This window comes from Equus quagga, chromosome 5 (genome assembly GCF_021613505.1).
Source record: "Equus quagga isolate Etosha38 chromosome 5, UCLA_HA_Equagga_1.0, whole genome shotgun sequence".
In the NCBI taxonomy this organism is placed as follows: Eukaryota; Metazoa; Chordata; class Mammalia; order Perissodactyla; family Equidae; genus Equus; species Equus quagga.
The window spans coordinates 94,443,304-94,465,301 of record NC_060271.1 but is presented as its reverse complement, the minus strand read 5'-3'; the positions used below and the strand labels follow the sequence as shown (position 1 = coordinate 94,465,301).

The following is a 21,998-nucleotide window of genomic DNA, read 5'->3' as shown; positions in this document are numbered from 1 at the left end:
TAATAAATAGTGACCTGGCTGTTTTAAAACACTCCTTTTATTCCCCAAAAGAAATAATAACTAGTAATTAGGAAACACTGTATTTGCCCTCTTGAGATGTTTTGAGCCCATGTTACATTCCAGGCTGCATCATACCAGGAAAGATCATCAGCTAACCTTCCACGTGTGAATCATTCCACATTTGGGAGGCGTCAGTAAACTAGGACATTTTTCTTTTCACTTAAACCCAAGAAGTTCTATTTCACTATTCTTTCCATTTATTCTCGCTGCTTTGTAGATGTTTTTATTTTAATAACATGTATTAATACAGAAAAAAGGTAAAGTATCATCTAACTACAGCCCAGATAATACCCAATGGCTTTTTTTTTAATTAAAGGAATGTATACCACAAATTTAAAATGAAAAGTAAAATTCTCTTTCACCATTATCCCGTTTCCCAAACATTACTGCTGTTAACATTTTCTTAGTTAACCCTCCACAAGAAAAAATATATGTATGTAAATATTGGTATCACCTTTTTATTTATACAGGAGGAATCTACTCAATGCACTGCTCTGCACTGTTCTTTTCACTTAGTATCTTGAAGATCTTTCCATGTCAGCAAAAACTGATCTCATTCTTTTCAGCAGGTACAGAGGATTTTGTCTGTACCCACAATCTATTTAGCCAGACTTCTGCTGATGGACCTTTGTTTCCAGTTTTTGCTGTAATAATATCTTAGTAAGCATTTTTAAATAGTTCTGTTGATGAACTTTTGCAACTATATTCATAGGGCACATTTCTAGCAATGTACTTGCTAGGTCAAAGTATGTGCATACTGAACAGTTGCCTTCCAAGGGTTGGACCCCTTTATGTTTCCGTTAACAATGGCTGTTTTCCCATACATTTGCCAACACTATGTTTTATCAAACTTATTTTGGCCAAAGTCATATAATGTAGAACTTTTTGAGGGACTCTGCTAGAAACTGTGGGAAATATAAAAATAATAGTAGCTAACAAATATAGTGCTCAGTGAATACGAGGCACTGTTTTCAGTACTTTACACATATTAACTCATTTAATGTTCATAATAACCCTAAGAGATGAGTATTGGTATTCCAAGATGAAAAAACAGAAGCAAAGATTTAGTAACTTGCCTAAAATCACATAGGTAGTAAATGGTGAAGCTAGAATTCAACCCCAGGCAGTCTTGCTCCATATCCAGCCTCTTAAACACTTCACTCTGCGGCGCTAATCCCTGTCTGTCTAGGAACAAACTTACAGTCTAGTTGTGAAAAGCATGTTAATGGCTGTCTCTTCTGCTAGGCAGAAAGCTCCACTGGGGCAGTGGCCATGCCTGACTTGTTTCCACTGTAAGGCTTTTTAGTTCTACTAATCAGATGTATATTAGTGCCCAGTATGGTGCCTGGCATAAAATATAAAGAAGGAAAGGAAGACAGAAAGGAAGGGAGGGGAAGGAAAGGAAGAAGAAGGAAGGAAGTCCACATATAAGAGAGTATATAGTTTGTGTTTAAAAAAAATAATAAAATCAGAATGGGAAGGGGGTTTCTGAACAGACAGTCTTGATACAGAAACACACATGGTGTCAAATGAGTATTGTGAAGACTAGTGTAACTTGAAGGTTTGCATTTGAAAGAGTAGAAGTAGGATGAAGACGGGCTCAGTGTGTGGCTGCAGTGTAAGAGATAGAGGCCAAAGATTTCATTAAGAATCACAGTAGTATGTGATCGTATTATTTAGGTGTGCGAGATTAAACTCAGTTGGAGGGTGAGATGTTGGCAGTGGAAATGTAGAGGAAGAGTCTGAAGCCGAGAACATCTCCAGGGATATAGGAGATAGATATAGGAGAGGAAGGAAATAGAAGAGTCAGAAATAACTACATCTAGAGCCGGCCTGACTAGAAAGTAGTTTCATTATTCAGGGAAACAAGGAGTAAAGAACATAATGAGCTCAAATTTCTACTCATCTAGTTTGATTAACATGATTACATCTAAACATAGATATCCAGTCTCCAGATGAAGATAAGGACTGTAGCTTAAATATCTACTTGATGATGTCAAGCATGCCTTATCACAAATATTTTTTCATATATTAGGACAAGGATAGTGGGAAAACCTCTGTGGTTGTGGGGACATGGAACCAAGAAGAGCATATTGAATGGGCTAAGAAGAATACTGCTAGAGCTTATCACCTTCAAGACGATGGTACCCAGACAGTCAGGTAAAGATTAACGTTATTCCTCTTTGGATCTGATTAGTAGAATATTTAAAACTCAGAATATTGAAAAAGATAAAATTTAAACACTTAAGTAAATCTCTGGTCAGTTTTTTTCAGGGACATCTTTTAAGTTAGTTTTCTTTTCATGGGGAAACAACATAGTGTAATAGTTAAGAGCATAGTCTCTGAAGTCAGACAGCCTGTATTCAAATGCTAGCTCTTCACTTACTACCTCGGGCATATTACATAATCTTAAGCCTTATTTTTCTTGTCTAGTAGTATTTGCCTTGTAGGATTATTGTGACATTTAAATGAGGTAATTCATGTAAAGCATAGAGCCTGGGAATAGCGTGCCATAAACTTTGGCTGCTGCCTTTAACAGTGGTGGTGGTCTGGTAATGAGAGTGGTGGTGGTGTTAGTAACAATGGCTCACTTCCAGGTATTAGGTCTGAGACTGTTAAAAAGCATTGCCTCGTTCATGTGTGATCTTTACCTCTTTAAGTTACTTAATTCTATTTAAATATACTCTAGCATTTCCCTTTGTTACTTAACCTTTGTGAGGTAATGGTTGAAAATAGTTAAACATTGGCTTTTTGAAAAACAACCTCACATCTTTTTTGGGCTTTATAGGTGTATCTTGTTATAGCAGAGGTAAATTAATCTCTTGTTTCCCAAAAATAACTAAGCTTTAGCTTTTCTTGTAGTTTTTTAGTGAATTTTAAATTATTCATTATTTTTCCTTCTCAGGTGTTAACTTTGTCCTTCCTAGCACAGATGGTATTGAGAGACTTTGTTTTCAGAATGTGCTGACTTCTTGGGCTGACCAAAATGAAAATTAGCAAAATTAAGAGATGGGCATTTAAGTATTAGCATATACTAAACAGATGGATTTTTCTTAGGTTTGTGTATGTTTCATGTGAAAATAGTTCATGGTATCATGCGCAAGAAATACTGAAGCACAAGAGCATGAGGCCAGCAAAGCTAGAGCTTTTCTTTGGATCCTGCTCATTTGGAATTTACAGCTTAGCCTAGGCTTTACCATTCTACATCTGCATTACAGTATTTTAATGGGTGGAGCTGCATGGGGGATGGGAAGAAGGAAAAACTGTTCCACAAAGCGAACAGTATACAGGCCTGGGGAAATGGTTAACTTTAAAAGAACAACTTTTTTAAAAGCAATTTAACCTTAACTATTTGTATACAAATAAATAATATGGAAGTTGAAGATCATTCTTATTTATTAAACCACTACTACGTAACTCAACTTTATGTTCCCTTTATAGAATCTGAAAGACTTTCTCTGTGACATTTCCCTAAAAATAGGTATTTTTAAAGAATATTTTATAGTCAGATTTTTTTTTTCTTGGTGAGGAAGACTGGCCCTGAGCTAACATCTGTTGCCAGTCTTCCTCTATTTTTGTATGTGGGACACTGCCACAGCATAGTTTGGTGAGTGGTGTGTAGGTCCACACCAAGGATCCAAATCCATGAACCCCGGGTCACCGAAACAGAGTGTGCAAACTTAGGCACTATGCCACCAGGCCAGCCCCCAGATTTTTTTTAACTAATGCAAAACTGATTCCTCAAACTATCTTCTCACCCTATCCATTACTCTTACTCTGAATTAGTGAGGTTTTAGTTTAATAAAGCTTGTGTGTTTCTCTGATTCAGGATGGTGTCACATTTTTATGGGAATGGAGATATTTGTGATATAACTGACAAACCAAGACAGGTGACTGTAAAACTAAAGTAAGTTAGACCATTGTGCTTATGCCTTTCTCTTTAATCTGCTTCCTATGAAAAGAGTGTAAGTGAATATAAAATATGAATAATTAAATTTACTTGTAATAATTTATGGGTTGTTATAAAATTATTTTATTCTAAAATATTTAAAATTATAATTTTAATATTTATAATGTTATGTATAATAATTATTATTAAGTTACATTATTTTGATAATTTATTAAATCATATTACATTATACAGGGCCACTTACATGGGATTTTTATGGTTTAAGAGGAAAACAAAAGCGATTTTGTATGGTTTGGACACTGCCTTAAAGTCTCTCTGTTGTAGGTGTAAAGAATCAGATTCTCCTCATGCTGTTACTGTATATATGCTAGAGCCTCACTCCTGTCAGTATATCCTTGGGGTAAGTAAAAAAATAATACTCAGGAATGCAGTTTGGGGCCATATTTTCATTTTTAGCATTGTCTAGAAAAGACCTTCAGTAAGTCTCCAGAGTTTTTAACATAGCCCCCTACTACCTCTGTAAAAACTGACATCTTTTCTTATTGAGGTATAATTTATGTAAAATAAATGCAAAGACTTTAAGTGTTGAGTTGGATGAGTTTTGACAATTTTATGTACCCATGTAACTATTACCCAAAACAAGGTATCTATCATGGCAGAAAAATTGTTTATACTCCTTTCCTGCCAATACCCCTCAACCCCTAAAGATACCCCTTTCTGATTTCTGACACCTTAAATCAGTTTTGACCTTTTTTTAATACCATATGAATGGAATCATATAGTATATAATGTTCTATACCTGGCCTCTTTGACTCAGCGTGTTTTTCAGACTTACCCTTATTGTTGCATGTATCAGTACTTCGTTCTTTTTTTCTTACTAAATAGTATTCTTTTGTATAAGTATACCACATTTGCTCATTCATCTGTAGATGGACATTTGGGTGATTTCTCATTTTTGATTACATGAGCAAGGCTGCTGTGAACGTTTTTTTTTTATGAGTCTTTTTGTGGTCATATTGATTAAGTGCCTAGAGGTGGAATTGCTGAATCATAGATCAACATAGTTATATGTTTAACTTTTACAAAACAGTTCTCCAAGTAGTTGTACCATTTTATACTCCTCCCAGCGATGTGTGAGAGTCCAGTTGCTCCACATCCTCACTAACATTTCGTATTATCAGTCCTTTTTATTTTACCAGGTTTTTTTTGAGGAAGATTAGCCCTGAACTAACTGCTGCCAATCCTCCTCTTTTCGCTGAGGAAGACTGGCCCTGAGCTAACATCCGTGCCCATCTTCCTCCACTTTATATGTAGGATGCCTACCACAGCATGGCTTGCCAAGCGGTGCCCTGTTCACACCCGGGATCCGAACTGGCAAATTCCAGGGTGCTGAAGCGAAACGTGTGAACTTAACCGCTGCACCGCCGGGCCGACCCCTATTTTAGCAGTTTTAATTTGTATTTCCCATATCAAAAAATGGTTTTGAGCACCTTTTCATGTAATTATTCATGTATCTTCTTTTGTGAAATGTCTAGCCTGGTGTTTTTTGTTTTTTGTTTTTTGTTTTTTGCTGGGAAAGATTCACCCTGAGCTAACATCTGTTGCCAATCTTCCTCTTTTTCCTTTTTTCCTCCCCAAAGCCCCAACTAGTTAGAAGTCCCTCTGGTTCTTCTATGTGAGCTGCTGCCACAGCATGGGTAGTGACTCATCAGTAGTGTGGTTCTGCACCCAGGAACCAACCCCGGGCCGCCAAAGTGGAGCGTGCCAAACCTTAACCACTAAGCCATCAGGGCTGGTTCTAGCCAAGTCTTTTCGAAGAAAAGATTATTATGACACTTATTAAAACCATAAGGAAGACTTTATTCAGGACTATTGCAATACGTGTCAAGACTATCACAATAGGGGAGAGAGATCTAGCTCAACTCCAAACGCAGCAAAGACAGCTGGGGATGTATAGCCAACAAGTAGAATAGGGGGTGTAAGGGTGGTGAATGAATGGAAAATTACTAAGAGGAGACATGGAGGGTGGGGGATTCTGGCTGAAGGCAGGTCAGGATGATTAGATATCAAAAGGGAGAGATGAGGAATTTGATCAGATATGGAGAGTGATTAGATACTGAGGGTGATTAGCTATTGAGAGTGAGGGATTCTCTCTAAACTGACTTGTCAGGATTCATGCTACACCTGGACTCAGCAGGCCCAAAACAGGGTCCAAGATGAAAACCTAGTCGAAAAGACTGCTCAGGGGAGCCTGACTATGGTTTGGTTGAGGAAAGAGTCTTTGTCAGTCTTTTACCTATTTTTATTGTTGTTATTTTCATCTTATTTATTCTAGGAGTTCAAGTATATTCTGAATATGAGTTCTTTGTATTTATATTACACGTTTTTCCCCTAGTCTGTGACTTGCCTGTTAATTTTCTTAGTGTCTTTTGAGAAGCAAAAGTTTGATGAAATTCATTTTATCAGTTTTTTCCCTTTTATAGCTAAAGCTTTCCTTTGTTCTGTCTAAGAAATTCTCCTACCCTACAGTCATGAAGATATTATCCTGTATTTCCTTCTAGAAACTTTTTGGTTCTACCTTTGATTATGTAATGCTTAAGGAGGGTTTTTCTTTGTATTTATCCTGGTTGGAGTTCACTGAGCTTCTAGGATTCATGGGTTGATCTAATTCATCAATTTTGAAAAAATTTTGGCCATTATCTCCTCCAAGATTTCTTCTGCCCCACTCTTTCTCTCTCTAATTCTGGGACTCCAGAATTAGACATATTAGTTTGAAGTTGTCCCCAAATGTTAGGTACTCTTTCTTTTATTCTCACATTTTTTTCTTTACTTCAATTTGAGTCATTTCTGTTGAACTGTCTTCAAGTTCATTGATTCTTTCCTCTGCTGTGTTCTGTGCAGCTCATTGAATGAATTTATCTCTGATATATTTTTCATTTCTAATGTTTCCATTTAGTTCCTTTTATATGGTTTCCTTTTCTCTGCTAAAATTACCCATCTGTTCACACATGTTGTCTGCCTTTTCCACTATTTCCTCCATTATATTTATTCTATTTATCTTAACATCTGATAACTTCCACACCTGGCCCATCTTTGGGCTACATATTTCTATGCCTTTTTCTTGAATTGTACAACTGATTATTTTGCCATAATCCTCTAGTTTTTTCATTGTATAATACCTAGCTATATATTCCTCCGTTATACTTGTCCTTTATTCCTTTCTCTCTCATCTTTCTTATTTAGAGATAAAAATATCTTCTCTGCCTGTCTGGTATTTTATGTGAATGACTAGAAATTATTTTTTAAAAAGCTCAATTTGTATGATTCTCTCTTTATCTTTTATTATTGACATCTTAATTATAATGTTTCTTGGTATAGGCCTCTTTGGGTTCATCTTTTGTGGAACTCTCTGTGTTTCCTGTACCTGGATATCTGTTTCTTTCCTCAGATTAGGGAAGTTTTCAGCTATTATTTCTTCAAGTAAGTTCTATGCTCCTTTTTCTCTCTTCTTCTTCTGGGACCTCTATAATGCAAATGTTAGTATGCTTGATGTTGTCTGAAGGATCCCTTAAACTGTCCTCATTATTTTTAGTTCTTTTTTCTTTTTTCTGTTAGGCTTGGATGTTTTCCTCTACTCTGTCATCCAGATCGCTGATCCATTCTTCTATATCATCTACTCTGCTATTGATTCCCTATAGTGAATTTTTCCTTTCAATTATTGTATTCTTCAGCTCTGATTGGTTCTTTTTTGTATTTTCTAATTCTTTGTTAAAGTTCTCACTGTGTTCATCTATTCTCCTGAGTTCAGGGAGGATCTTCATGACCATTAGGTTAGCAGGTAGATTGTTTATCTCTGTTTTGTTTAGTTCTTTTTCTGAGGATTTGTCCTGTTCTTTTATTTGGAACATATTCCTTTGTCTCCTCATTTTACCTCCTTCTCTGTTTATTTCTATGTGTTAGGTAGATCAGCTATGTCTCCCAATCTTGGAAATGTGGTCTTATGTAGGAGATGTCTTATGGACCCCAGCAGCAGGCTCCCCTCTCATCACCTGTGCCAAATGCTCCAGGGTGTCCCCTGTATGAACTGCATGTGCTCTTCTGTTGTGGTGAGGCCACTGTTGTTGTGGGCACACTGGTAGGCTGGGCTGGCCCCCAGTGCAGCTGGGTTTGCATCCCAGCAGTATGGCTATTGCTAGCTCGCTCTTGGGCAGGGCAGGCCTCAGGCACAGGCTGGCTGTACAGCCAGGCAGTACACAATTTCCTCAGGTGTGCTAGTGGGAAGGGCATGAGCTGGCTGTGTGGCCCAGGGGCGTGTACATGTCTGAGATGTGCTGGTGGGCAGGGCTGGTCCCTGCGCTAGCAGGCAAGAGAGAGGATTCCAAATGGTGCCTGCCAGCATCTATGTCAGCAAAGCTGAACTAGATCACAAAAATGGCTGCCACCAATGTCTGAGTTCCTGGGTCAGGGGTGGAGGCAGGCCACCTGCCTCTCCAGAATGTGCTCCAAGCTTAGTGAGCCTCTTTTACAAATGGACTATGCACTTTTCTATCTGGTGTTTTTGTGCTGGTTTCTGGATCAGGTAAGTCTGTGCATGGGCCATTTAGGAGCAGGTTTTCCTTTCCCTGAAGTTCTCTAGTTTTCCTGGGCATATTCCCCATTGGTTTTCAAAGCCAGATGTTATGGGGTCTCATCTCTTTTGTGCTGGATCTAAGGGCTGGGTGCCAAATATGGAGCTCAAATCTCCCGCTCCTCTGGGAAAAGCTCTGCACCTTTGAGATCGCTCCCGACCACAAAGTACTATGGCTAGGGTCTGGTTTTTTCCCTCAGCAGGACTGTATCGTTGCTGCTTCTCCCCTCTCTCTGTTGTCGCTTGTTGTGTCCCTTTTCATCTCGTTTCCAGATGTCTCTGAGGTGATTGTTCCACAGGTAGTTGTAGGTTTGTTGTGCCTGTGGGAGGAAGCAAGCTCAGGATCCTCCTGTGCTGTCATCTTCCTAAGAAGCCTCTCAAGGGCCTAAAAAGCTCAGTGTGTAGAAATAACATTGGATGGCTTATCCAAAACAAGGACTTGCGTACATTTAATAAATTTATATACATGTATTCATTCAGCAGAATAATATTGAATAAAGTATTCAGCTTAGCAACTTTTAATGGTTTTATTGTTATTGTTCTTTAGGTTGAATCTCCAGTGATCTGTAAAATCTTAGATACAGCAGATGAAAATGGACTTCTTTCTCTCCCCAACTAAAGGGTAATAAAGTTTGGGGAAAGAAAAGATCATTGAAAGTCATGATGATTTCTGTCTGACCATGTGTCTCATTATAGAGTTCTCGGCCATTGAACCTCATCTAAAGGATCATATAAAAGGACTCTCAACCACTTTGTGAATATATATGTGTATATAAGAGGTTATTGATAAACTTCTAAGGCAGACATTTGTCTCACTTTTTTCATTTTTGTTGAGTCTTATGAACTGATTGTGTTTTCTTTGCTTGGATAACGTGATTCCAAAATAAATCTCATCCAAGCAATTTAGAGTTCAGAGCCTAATGAAATGTCATAATCGTTGTACCCACTGAAAGTTTATAAATAATAGATTTATTATGTAAATTATAGTATATATAACTAGTTAATGAAGTAAAGATAATAAAGAAAGAAATTGATAGGAAGTTGCTTAAATGGGAGACCGTGTAAAATATGTAAATTCTAGTGCCTGAAATCCTTTGAACAAATTTTTATTTAGCAGCTGCTCTCTACCAGGTATTAAACTAGAAACTGGGCACGTACTAGAGCCTCACATGTACGTTTCCTTCACCTCTGTTAATCTCTAGAAACTCTAATTTGTAATAGATTGCTTCTCTCTCAGAACCTTTATCTGTCTCTTTCTCCTTGATCTGAGTGTGTTTACCCCAAAGTATGTACCTGGTGTAGACAGTCAGTGATTCCTCTCTTTTGACTTAGAATGGTTTACTCTAACAAAACACACAATGCTGGTTATCCTTGGTACTTGCCTACTGTATACTACAGATTTTAGTTCTGGACAGTTATACAGCATAATATTTATTTTAAAGTGAATAAAACGTCCACAAGCAGTGTTGTCATGTAGTCAATGGCAGATTATTCAGTTCCTTTATTTTCTCCATTACCCTGTTGCACACAACATTATCTTGTTGTATTTTGAACGGGACATATCTAAATAAGGACAGAAAAGTGGCTGTAAAATACTTTACTTTTCCTCCTTTTCAGTAGCTCTGGCCAAAGATATTTTAGTGTGAGAAAAGATTAATGCAATTGACTGTTGGAGGGCTATTTGTACATTTTAGTAGGAAGCAGCACATACACAAAGAACATGCACTTTGAATTCAAACCTGGGTCCAGATTTACTAGTTGTGTGATCCTGGACAGATCAGTTAAGGTCTTGGAGCCTCACTTCCTCTTTTGTGGAGAGTCTGCTTACTTCATAAGGTGGTTGCATCAGTGCATTAATTTTACTGTATATAAAAAGTTTAGCTCCAGTACTTGACACCAGGTTCCCAATAAGTGTTAGTTAATTTCCTAATACTGCCTCTGTCTCCTATTAACATAATAGATCAGAGACCAAAGCCTTTAAAATGTTTCTTTAATAAATTATAGAATCATATTTATTATATCAATGAATTAAGACAAACAAAATTACCCTCACATTTAGATTATAGGTTGGCGGGGGAGGGAGTTAGAATTGTGAAAGGGTAGTGGCAAAAGACACTTTGAGAATATTTAGGCCAAATCCTTTTTCTTATGAAAGGAAAATTCTAAGACTCTGTATTGGAGTAGTTTACCACAGATTCTTAAAAATGGAAGTCATAATTATTTCAAAATAAAAGTTTTGAAAAAAGAAGTCAGCTTGTGTCTTGGCTAACAGTTTCAACTTGAAGGGAGGGAAAGGCCAGGTAGTTCCGTATTCCTTCTAACTCTTGGGTCCCCTATCAGTAGTCTGTGAAGTCTCGTTTGATCTCTAAATTGTTTGCTGCCTCTACAGCCAGCCGTTCTTCTATTAAGTAGACTGAATTCCTAACAGACAGGAGAAAGGGCTCAGCTCCAATATGCCTCGTTCTCAATAAGTCTCGAAGTACCTTAGGCACATTGGAGCTGAGCCCTTCCCCTGCCTGTCTTTCTCAAAGTGGAGTCTATTAAGGGGGCTGCTATCCCAGACCTACTCAATCAGATTCTTGCAGGCAGAGCCTGTATCTGCATTTTAAATATGCTTCCTGAGTGATTCTCTTTATTTTAAATAAATTCTCCAATGATTGAGAATCACTGACTTAGGAAGTTCACTGTTAACAGTTGCACACATAGTAACCCTCCTGATTAGGGTTTGAGGGAAATAACTTGTAGCTCATCTTTACAAGCAGATTATGACAGGGAGACATTTTTTTTTTTTTTTTTTTTTTTTAGTTTTACCTGCTTTTCTTTGAGACACCACTAGATGGAGCTTATAGCCCAGCTCTATTTGTATCCTTATATCCTTGATTAAAGAGACTTTGGCAACAAACGACAATAAATTGTCCCAGTTCAACTGAATAGTAAGCTTTGTGTACAGTCCCTGGTGAACTATCCTTTTCAGTCAGTCTGATGTACAAAGGCCTGACCTGATTTCTGACAGTGCTGAAACTTCCTGTATGTAATCAGGCCAATTATTGAACCAGAAGCACCAAAGATCTAACATAAAATGGCTTAAGCTAAAAAGGAAAATAAAAATCAAGATTTAAATTTTCAATAAATAGGATCTGCAATCAGAGTTTTAAATTAAAAAGTATCAGCTATCGTAGAATCTGATTTTAAAATTCATCCTAGTGTTGGATGATTAGAAATAGAACTATCTTTTATATATATGGATGTTATACATTATAATGAGCTGTTGAGGTAAAAGTTTTCAAAATATGTTGCCTTGATGACATGGCTTAAAAGAAAATCCATTTATCCATTTCTTTTTTCCAGCTTAGCAGGAGTGATAGAGATACCATGGACCACTACATACCCAAGAGCAAGCTTTTTTTCATATGCCAGTAGTCTCAAAATAGGTTGTACAAGCAGGTGAGGTGATCCAGTGGATTATGGGAAGAAAGTATTAGAAATTCTACTAATTTTTCATCTGCAAAAGAGGAATTAAGCTTCACTAATATTTAATAGGTGGATTGACACTGGTATACACAATCATTCATAAATCAGATTTTGTGTGATAAAACAAAACATCCTGAGGGGAGGGAAGAGTGGGCATTACATGTGTAGAGGAGTCGTTGGGGATACCATCGTTATGCTTTATTTTTACCATGTTACAGCATTGTAGATAAAGTAATTAATGCCTCCATCACCTTTCAGAAAATGGAATTGTCACTTTAAATATTAGCATCAAGACCACACATTATTAGGTATATAACCAATCAGAACTAAGGTTAGAGGTTAACAGGTTACTTTCACCACCCTATGGCCCCAATCGCTGCCATCCTGGTATCTTACAAGGCTTCTCCATTAGACATAACACAGTATACTAATGCTTTTTTACAGTGATTAGAATGAGCATGTTTTCTTCACTGGCAGAAGAAACTACAGTTTGAAGACGAGTTGAATTCCACTCTTTAACACTTAGAGAAAATAAAGGCAGGCCTGACAGTCTCAAAACTTACAAAATGGAAGGAAGGCAGAATTACTAACAAATGGAATATAGGGCTTGTAGTGTTTTACATCCACACTTATTTGTATTAAGCATTTTAGTACTTTTTATATTTAAAACAAAAAGTGTTCACCAAAAGCAAGTAAATCAAGCAGAACTTCTGGAAATGGTAACCATCTCAACTGACGAAGACATTTGTGAGACTGTAAAATAGTGCCAAATATCTCATTCTAATCATGTACCACGTTATGTATTTCAAACCGATTAAATTGCTTTCCAGTACTTTTCAATAGACTCAATTGTGCTTTGCCTTGAATTTAAGGGAAAAACAATAGCCTCCTATAGATTTTCCTGAAACATATATAATTTTCATTTTGTAAACATAATACTAAAAATCAAACTCCTTGAAAGTCCAGCAACTCAGAGTTTAAACCTAATAGGTCGAATCTACACTACTCTCAATCCACTCAGTAATATAGCCAAAATAGTGAAATTTGTTAGGTTCTAACATCTGTGTCCTCAATAAAATAATAGTTGCAACGTAGTCAACAGTAGTCCTTAATAGCAGCAAAAACTAACTCATTTAAGAATTCTTTCAGAGCTCCAAATATTATCCCACAGATTAGAAAATCTTAATGGTAGAGGAAATTGGAAGTTGTTTCTCCCCTGGATTAGTTTTCCCCTACTTACTTAATATTAATATATTAATTAATTGTATTATATTAATATTCTAATAATATAATTGATACATTAATTAATTATATTAATATTCTTAAGCCATGTTGAAAGAAATCATTTGTAGGAAAAGCTTTCATCCACCACCTCCAAGAAAGTGTTTCACCCTCAAAAAGCCAGTAGTGAACCATCTTAAGTCACTATTCCTTGAATTTCAGATGACAGGCTGCCACTTATTGAACATTTATTAAATACTAAGCTCTATGCTAAACATTTCGGATACCCTATGATCACAACCCTGTGAGACAGGTTTACTATCTCAAACTCACAGATAAGGAAAACGAGGCTCAAAGAGTTGAACTAAACTACAGGTGTCTGAACCAGCATTTGAATCATTCAGATTCTAGAGTCTCTGTTTGTAAATACTATGCTATAGTGCTTTCTATTTGAGAAACATCTTCCAGCCCATGAACCACTCTCTCTTATCTTCTCCCACCTGAAAGAATACACCAAAGGGCTTAGCAAAATGCCATGTAAAATGAGGGAAATAATCGATTTTGTCCTGCTAATGTATGACACTTTTTTTTCCATGTTTTTACCATGGAACACCACAAACTCTTCTTAAGCTAATGTAACCCACAAATCTGGCAAATGAAAATTCGCTAGTAAGATTAAAGTGTCACCTTAGAAATTCTGGCTTGGTTAAATGCCATCAAACCCTCCCTCCTTTGTCCAGAACTAACATCGGTTGCCAGTCTTCCTCTTTTTTTCTTTTCTTCCCAAAGCCCCAGTACATGGTTGTGTATCCTAGTTGTAGGTCATTCTGACTCTTCTATGTGGGATGCCACCACAGCATGGCTTGATCCAGTGCATATGTCCCCACCCAGGATCTGAACCCACCAACCCCCGGCCACCCCAGCAAGCACACGAACTTAACCACTTGACCACAGGGCCAGACCCCCCTCCCTTCTTCGATAATTCTTCTGTGATGGTAAACAATGCAAATGCAGTGGCAATTGATCAAGATCCAGATTGTATTTATGATTTAAATGGCAAAAATAGGGGCCAGCCCCGTGACCAAGTGGTTAAGTTCATGCACTCCACTATGGCAGCCCAGGGTTTTGCCGGTTCAGATCCTGGGCGCAGACATGGCACTACTCATCAAGCCATGCTGAGGCGGCATCCCACATGCCACAACTAGAAGGACCCACAACTAAAAATATACAACTGTACTGGGGGGCTTTGGGGAGAAAAAGGAAAAATTAAAATCTTAAAAAAAAAGTAAAGAATAAGCATTTTTAAAAAATGGTAAAAATAATTCCTTCATTTTTTATTGGGGTAAAGAATATACCTTATTTTTGTTTCTCCTCACACCTTGCATGAAATTGACGTTAAGCAAATACTTGCTGAATAAATGAATGAACCCTCACCATCTCTTACCCACACCTTATAAAATCTTCCCCAACTACTCCAATTCCCATGGGTTTCCTACCAGTCCTTATGTTTCAGTGTTTGTTGCTTTGAGAAGCAAAATATTTTCCTTAGTTTTACAATGGTTGGGAAAGCAAAAGGAGTAGAATTATCAATTCATTCCATCTGTATTCCTTGTCACTCAGATTCCACAGCACATCATTTAAGTAATTCATTACTGTCTGACACTGCTTTGTCATGGTTCCACAGGTTGCTTGTCCTCCCTAACAGGAATACAGTGTCCGTGTCTCCTCCTGTTCTATTTCCCCCACTTGTGGGCAGTGATTGAAGTAAAGTCCCTGATCTCTAAGGTCAAAAGAAGAATTGAATTTTCAGTCTCCAGCTCCATGAACTGAAAACATTCTGGTTCTGAGGACTCTGAACTACTCAAGGAACGTGTCTACCATGGTTCTCTGTGAAAAACACCATCCCCAGTCACATCCTTCCTCAGAGTAATATTAATAACATCAGTTCTCCCAATTTCTTTGACATACTTTGTTGTTAAAGCCAAACAAATGAAGAAGAAGCTTTCATAAGCCTTCACTAAAGTCAGATATGAAATGTGTTGAATCCAAAGCATTTGCAGGTCGTGAAACTTAGCCTAGTGCCCTGGCCCCAGAAGACAGGCAAAAAGCACTCTGTGAATTGCTCTGCTTTTTAAGGCCTATCTGGCATCTGAACAAGCTACATTTTACAAAACTTCAGGCTTTGCATGAAAATCAAGATTGCCACATTAGGAGTCAATTGAAAGCTCTCCCACTCATCAGCATGCTACAGGCAGCTGAAGGTTCAGGAAAGTGTCAAAAGGGCAACCTGCACATAATTGGAACTCAAAGAAATAAACTGAACTTATCTTGGCACCAGCTAAACGTATTTATAAAAAAGCAGAATTATCTGTTTACCGGGTAGAGGAGAGAAAATTCACTAATTTGCCCATAAGCAATGAAGTGATATTTTTACTTTGGTAAAATTAATCTCAAAGGCATTGGACCTAAAGAGATTGCCCACTATCTCTCTCTTATGGAAAGCTAAATTTCACTAAATCTGCACCTTTATTCAAATTGTCATATGCTTTAAAGTATTGGTATCCTCCTTGCTCCCCCTCCACGAACCAGTTACCCCTTTCCTCCTCCAACTCCTGTGTGGTGGCTGAAGAGTCTACTTTCATCTCCAGTGTCCTTGGGCTGCATAATAAGCCAAGAAATTCCAAGGAGAATGAATTCAGCTTGTCTAGCAGCTCCTGAGCAGCCAGGGTGGTCCCTTGGGAAGAGATGCCCTCAGAGCTGGTCCCCTAACTGCGTAAACAGTCAGACACAAGGACTTTGGTCCTCCTAAAGCAAGACCCATGTTCCCTTTCATTAGAATCCTGCTGATAATGGTCCTGGGAATACAAAGAGCGATACAAAAAATAACAAACATGGGGAAATTGTAAACCAGCTAGACAGAGATTTGGGTTGACATCACTTCCAGGCTTCATCTGTTCAATCACTTATTATTCGATTCATTTATTCAACAATTGTGCACTGAAAGGCCAATTGGGCCAAGGACTGATATGGTGCTGAACAAAACAGACAAAGTCTTTGCCCTATTAAAGCTTTATTCTAGTGGGGAGACAGCATAAACAACTATGTGTTATTGTTATGGACTAAATTTTGTCCACCCCTCCAAATTTGTATTTGAAGCTCTAACCCCCAATGTGACTGTATTTGGAGATAAGGTCCTTGAGGAGGTAATTAAGGTTAAATGAGGTCCTAAGGGTGGACCCCTAATTGGATGGGATTGGTATCCTTGTAAGAAGAGGAAGAGAACCAGACAGCCCCCCCTCTCTCTCTCTCTCTCCATGAACGCAAAGAGAAGAGGTCCTGTGATGACAAAATGAGAAAGCAGCCTTCTACAGGCCAGGAAAAGAGGCCTCACAGGAAACCAACCCTGATGGCATCTTGATCTTGGACTTGTAGCCTCCAGAATTGCAAGAAAATAAATTTCGGTTATTTAAGCCACCTAATCTGTGGTGCTTTGTTATGGCAGCCTGAGCAGACTAATACAGTAGCATAATGTTGGGTAATGATAAGAGCCATGCAGAAAATAAAGTACAGCACAGAGATAGATAATGAGAAAGTGGAGAGCTATGTTGAATATGGCGACTAGGAAAGGCCACTGGGGAAGACCATTCCAGGCTGAGTATTTCTGGGGGAATTAATTCCCTGACATGGGAACAAAACTGAGACATGAGAAATAGCCAGAAGGTCCCAAGCATGTTAGGCAGGGTACAAATGAAAGGAAATGAGGACAGAGAGGAAACCGGGGCCAGATCATTAGGGCCATACAGGCCATAGCAAGGATTTGTTCTAAGTGGGGAGGCTTTAAGCAGGAGAATGACAAATATGATTTACCTTAAAAGAGTCACAGTCACACAGAAAGGAGACTATAGGAGAGAAAAACTGGAAGCTGGGAAAAGGGTTATGAGGCTGGCTTAATACTCCAGGTGAAAGATGATGGGGGCATGGGCTAGAGGGGATAAGGATGAAGAGGTGAGAAATAGTTGGATTCAGGGTTTACTTTCAAGATAATTCAGGATTTGTCAATAGATTGGAAGTGGTATGCAAGGGAAAGAAAAGAGTCAAGGACACGAAATTGAGCTGTGCAACTGGATAATTGCAGCGCCATTTACTGAGATGATGAAACAGCAGGAGGCTCCAGTTTGGTGGGGAGTGGGGTTGAGTCAAGTGTTCAGTTTTGTACATATTAAAATTTGAGATGCCTGATGGACATCCAAGTGGAGACACCAAATAGGCAATTGGATAGACCAGCACGGAGTTCAGGGGGAGGTTAGGACTAGAGATATAAAATTGAGTGTTATTAGCATTTAAATGGTATTAAAAGCCAGAAGACTAAATATCATCATAATTACTGCCAGCCCCTGCTTCTCAATTTACGGATCCATCTTTAGGGGAGGAGGAGGAAGTAGGGAGCTGTTTTCCTATCTTTTTGCTCCTCCTTTCCCATCTTCATCCCCTCAAAGATTTCCCGATCCAGCTTTGAGCTGTCATTGTTTTCTATCCTGGAAGGCACTCTGGCTCTCCTGCATCTCATCACTTTCGGGCCAGTGCAGCTGAACTGGTGCACCCTGAGCACATTCTCCAGTTGTCTGCCGAGGCAGAGTCCTTCTACTGGGGACGCTTGGCTGCTTTGCCCATGCTTCTAAGCTCAGTCTATAACTGACCTCTGAAGCCTGGATTCCTGACGGAGGTGAGCCTTACACCCCGACCCCCGCTCACTGCCCTACCCCCAGCAGTTTGCTTGCCTCTCTTCTCACCATCCCACAGGCCTGGTGTCTTCACTGACTCTTAGCCTTCTTTCTTCAACTCCAGTAGTATAGCAGTGGGGCAAGTCTCTTTTAAGGACTATAGGCCTCTTTCATTAATGGCAAATGAAAACAACTGCTTTTAGAGAATAAGGGAGAAAAAGCGTGTCTCTCTGGGAGTCAAAACTTCCACTATGATTTCCGTATATACATTGCCACTGAACTATAAACGAAGAGAGTGGCCTTGAAAGGGGTGACTCCATAACCTGGCCTGGCCAGATCAGGAAGAATTATTGAAGAATGAGGTGTAATTACAAGTCAGGTCTGGAGGGAACCTGAGACTGCCAGCACTAGAGAAGTGCAACTGGGGCTACCCAGTGGCGCAGTGATTAAGTTCACACGTTCTGCTTCAGCGACCTGGGTTTCGTGGGTTTGGATCCTGGGTGTGGACATGGCACTGCTTGGCAAGCCATGCTGTGGTAGGTGTCCCACATATAAAGTAGAGGAAGATGGGCATGGTTGTTAGTTCAGGGCCAGTCTTCCTCAGCAAAAAGAGGAGGATTGGCAGCAGATGTTAGCTCAGGGCTGATCTTCCTCAAAAGATAAAAAAGAAGTGCTACTGGTGGCCTGGAGTAGAGATCTGCAAACTGGGATGCTAGCATCCTGAGCATGAAGAAGGGAAACAATTTACAGATGCTCATTTTCAGGTCCCTAAAACTGAGCTGTTTGAGAAGGCTACCGCGCCTTACTCTTCAGAGCCTCATGCTGCTTTTTCTTTGCCACTGCCCTTTCATTTCTGCCCCCTTCCCACTTTAGAAAAGAATTCCAACCTGGAATTTTATGAGGACATTGCTCCTGGATGTAAAGAGTTGCTAACCAAGGAACTATTCAAAATATTAGTTTCAGAGAAGGATCCTTAAATTATTTATCAAGAGACCGTAATTTTGTGTCTTCTCCTAGCTTATACACAGCATATATCCCCAATGCTGGTATGCATTTTTTTTCACATTGTAACCTCTCTGAAGCTGGTATATCTTACCATCGTGTAGCCCGATGCTGTTATCATTACCTGCACAGGTGCAGCATCAAAAGCAGCACAGTGAAACCTTTTAGAAAGGGTACCAGCATATCGGAGCTAATGACAGAGCACTCTTTTACCTCCTAAGAAGCAGAGTTGTGGGGAGAAGTGGATAGGGGGTGATGAACCAGAGGAGATTAACAATGTTCCAAAAGCAGGAGACGAAAAGAAGACTAGCTTTCTGGGTCAAGTAGATGAGTTTCTAAATTTAAACCTACAACCCAGAGATAGACTCCTTGTTGCCAATTCACTTTTGACTCCTACAAAGGCTTCTGTGAGGGCAGTCTGTAAGGAAACACTCTTCCCAGCTCTGTTTCTTATTTGCTAGGTTGATTTGAAGCACTCTTCCTCTGCATTGCTTCCCTTGAACAGATAGAGGTTTGGGTATAATTACAAGAGTATTCACAAAATGAATCTGCTCTTCAAACGTTTGATGACATGACCATTTCAACAGAAAAAAATGAAAGGTAAAACATACATTCCGATTACAGCTATGTAGAAACGCATGTTTTATAGTAATAAGGTTCAGAAATGATTTTGGTCAATATCAAGCTTCTTTATTAAATTTTTAAAAATAATACTCCCATAGAAACTCTCCTAACTGACCTCCACTTTAACAATCTAGCAACTAACAAATTCTCTCTTCCTTCTGTAAACCTTCCTGCAGGCTGCCCGTGCACTCTGCATGCCAGTAGACTACTCTCTCTGTATAGGGTCTTTTGCTGCCATCTCTGTCAGGATGAATCAGACAAAAAGTATCAATAAAGATATTGATTTGAACTGCACAATCAATGGGCTTAAACTAATGGACCTATAATGAACATTTTACCCAACAATTAGAAAATACAATTCTCACGTATACTCAGATCATTTACACAAATGTGCATATACTGGAGCATAAAGCAAATCTCAAATAATTTTCAAGGGTCAGAATCATAGATCTCACTGTCTGGCCACAATGTCATTAAATTAGAAATCAATAACTGATAAATAATTTTTGGAAAGAATCACTTCTCAAAAATTTTTGGATCAAAAAAAATAATGGAAATTAGAGAATACCTAGAACTAAATTATAATGAAAGTAATACTGTAGTAAATTGTATTATTGTTCCAAATAGTTTCAGCTCCACCCTGTGAAAGGATTACATTCCAGCCCATTGTCATGATCTTGCAGTGCCCACCCTGTGAGGTTTATATTTCCTGAGCACTGACATCATGCTTGGCCAACTGATTTGCTTTGGCCAGTGGAATGTGAGTGGAGTGATGCATGCTACTTCTGAGCAGAAGTCTTCAAGAGTCACTGTTTCATTCCTTCTGCCATAGATTGGCATGCTACATGTAACTACCACTTCAGCCTGGATCCAAGAATGGAGCACAGTCACAGTCAGTTCACAGTCAACACATAAGAAATGGGTTTTGGTTGTGGTAATCCACAGAAATTGGATTGAAAGTGCTTGTTACACAGCACAACTTAGCTCCAGCTAACTAATATAAATGCTTATCAAAATTTGTGGGTTGGAGACAAAGCTTCTCTTCAAGGGAAATTTATAGACTTTACAGACTTACATGCTTATATTTGAAAAGAGGAAAACTAAAAATTAATGAATTGGGTATCAAACTTAAGAAGTTAGAAAAACAAAAATAGAATGAACCCAAAAGAAGTTGAAGGAAGGAAATAATTTGACTAGAAATTAGTGAAAGGAAACAAATATATAGAAAAGGAATCAATTAAGCCAAAAGTTGGTTCTTTAGACAGACAAATAAAACTGATATTTGGTAAGATGGACCAAGAAAAGAAGAGAGAAGGCATAAATAAATAACAAAGAGAATGAAAAAGGCAACATAACTCAGATGGTCCAGAGAATAAACAGACGATAAAGAGTATTGTGAACAACTTTATGCCTTGAAATTTGAAACTTAGGTAAAATGAGAAAAATTCTTAGAAAAATGTAATTAATAATATCATATCACTATATTACATTACATATAGTAATACTAATATCACATCATATAAAATATAAAAACTTAAGATGAAATAGAAAAACTGGGTAAGTTGTAAAGGCATTAAACAAATTGAATCAGTAGATGAAAATTTCCCCCCCAAAAAAACTATAGCACAGGTTGTTACAGGAGAGTTCTATCAAGCATTCAAGGAAAAGATAATTCCAATCTTACACAAACTATTCCATAATGCAGAAAAAGAAATAACATTGCCCATCCATTTTATGAAAATAGCATAACCAGACAAGAAAAGCACAAAAAAGGAAAATTCCAGGTTCACTTCATTATGAACATAGATGCAAAAATCTTAGAATATTAGCACACTGATCCAGCAATGTTTTAAAACTACAAACATCATGACCAACTTGGACTTATCCCAGAAATGCAATTGTTAACATTAGAAAATCAATTAATATATGTTACCATATTAAACAAATGAGGAGTGATGTCAGCCTCATGGTGGAGTGTTCTCTTCCCGTAGACTCTTCCCCCAAGATACAATGAAAAGACACTCATAAACCAAGAGAAGACATCCACACAATACAATAGACATCTGAGAGACCCACGCAGCCATACGTCTGAGGTGGAGGTGCTGGACCCTCCAGGAGGCAGTGGAAAGAGGTAAAGGGATCTCCTCTCCCTCCCCCAATGGCAACAACCTAGGGTACAGAACTGCACATGGCTCTAGGAGGAGATGGGGGAGGGGACAGTCCTCTGTGGGAATGCTTTCACTCCCCAAGTTGCCTCCCAGTGATGGGAAAGCTCCACACAAAGGAGGCTAAGCAATCATGGGGGCATATTCAACAAGCCAAGCAGCCCAGGATGGCTGACAGTGAGTGCACCCAGGATCAT

At 38.5% G+C, this 21,998-nt stretch overlaps 1 protein-coding gene across 1 annotated transcript in view; it reads left to right on the top strand.

Annotated features, from left to right (window-relative positions):
- The window catches only part of ERLEC1 (endoplasmic reticulum lectin 1), a 30,227-nt gene extending 17,315 nt beyond the window's left edge, over positions 1 to 12,912 (top strand). The window contains exons 11-14 of the mRNA XM_046660387.1: positions 2,096 to 2,220; positions 3,890 to 3,967; positions 4,295 to 4,370; positions 9,145 to 12,912. Coding sequence (XP_046516343.1) covers positions 2,096 to 2,220; positions 3,890 to 3,967; positions 4,295 to 4,370; positions 9,145 to 9,216 — 351 coding nt within the window. The 3' untranslated portion in view covers positions 9,217 to 12,912. The remainder of the gene's footprint in view (positions 1 to 2,095; positions 2,221 to 3,889; positions 3,968 to 4,294; positions 4,371 to 9,144) is intronic.
- Positions 12,913 to 21,998: the final 9,086 nt, after the last annotated feature.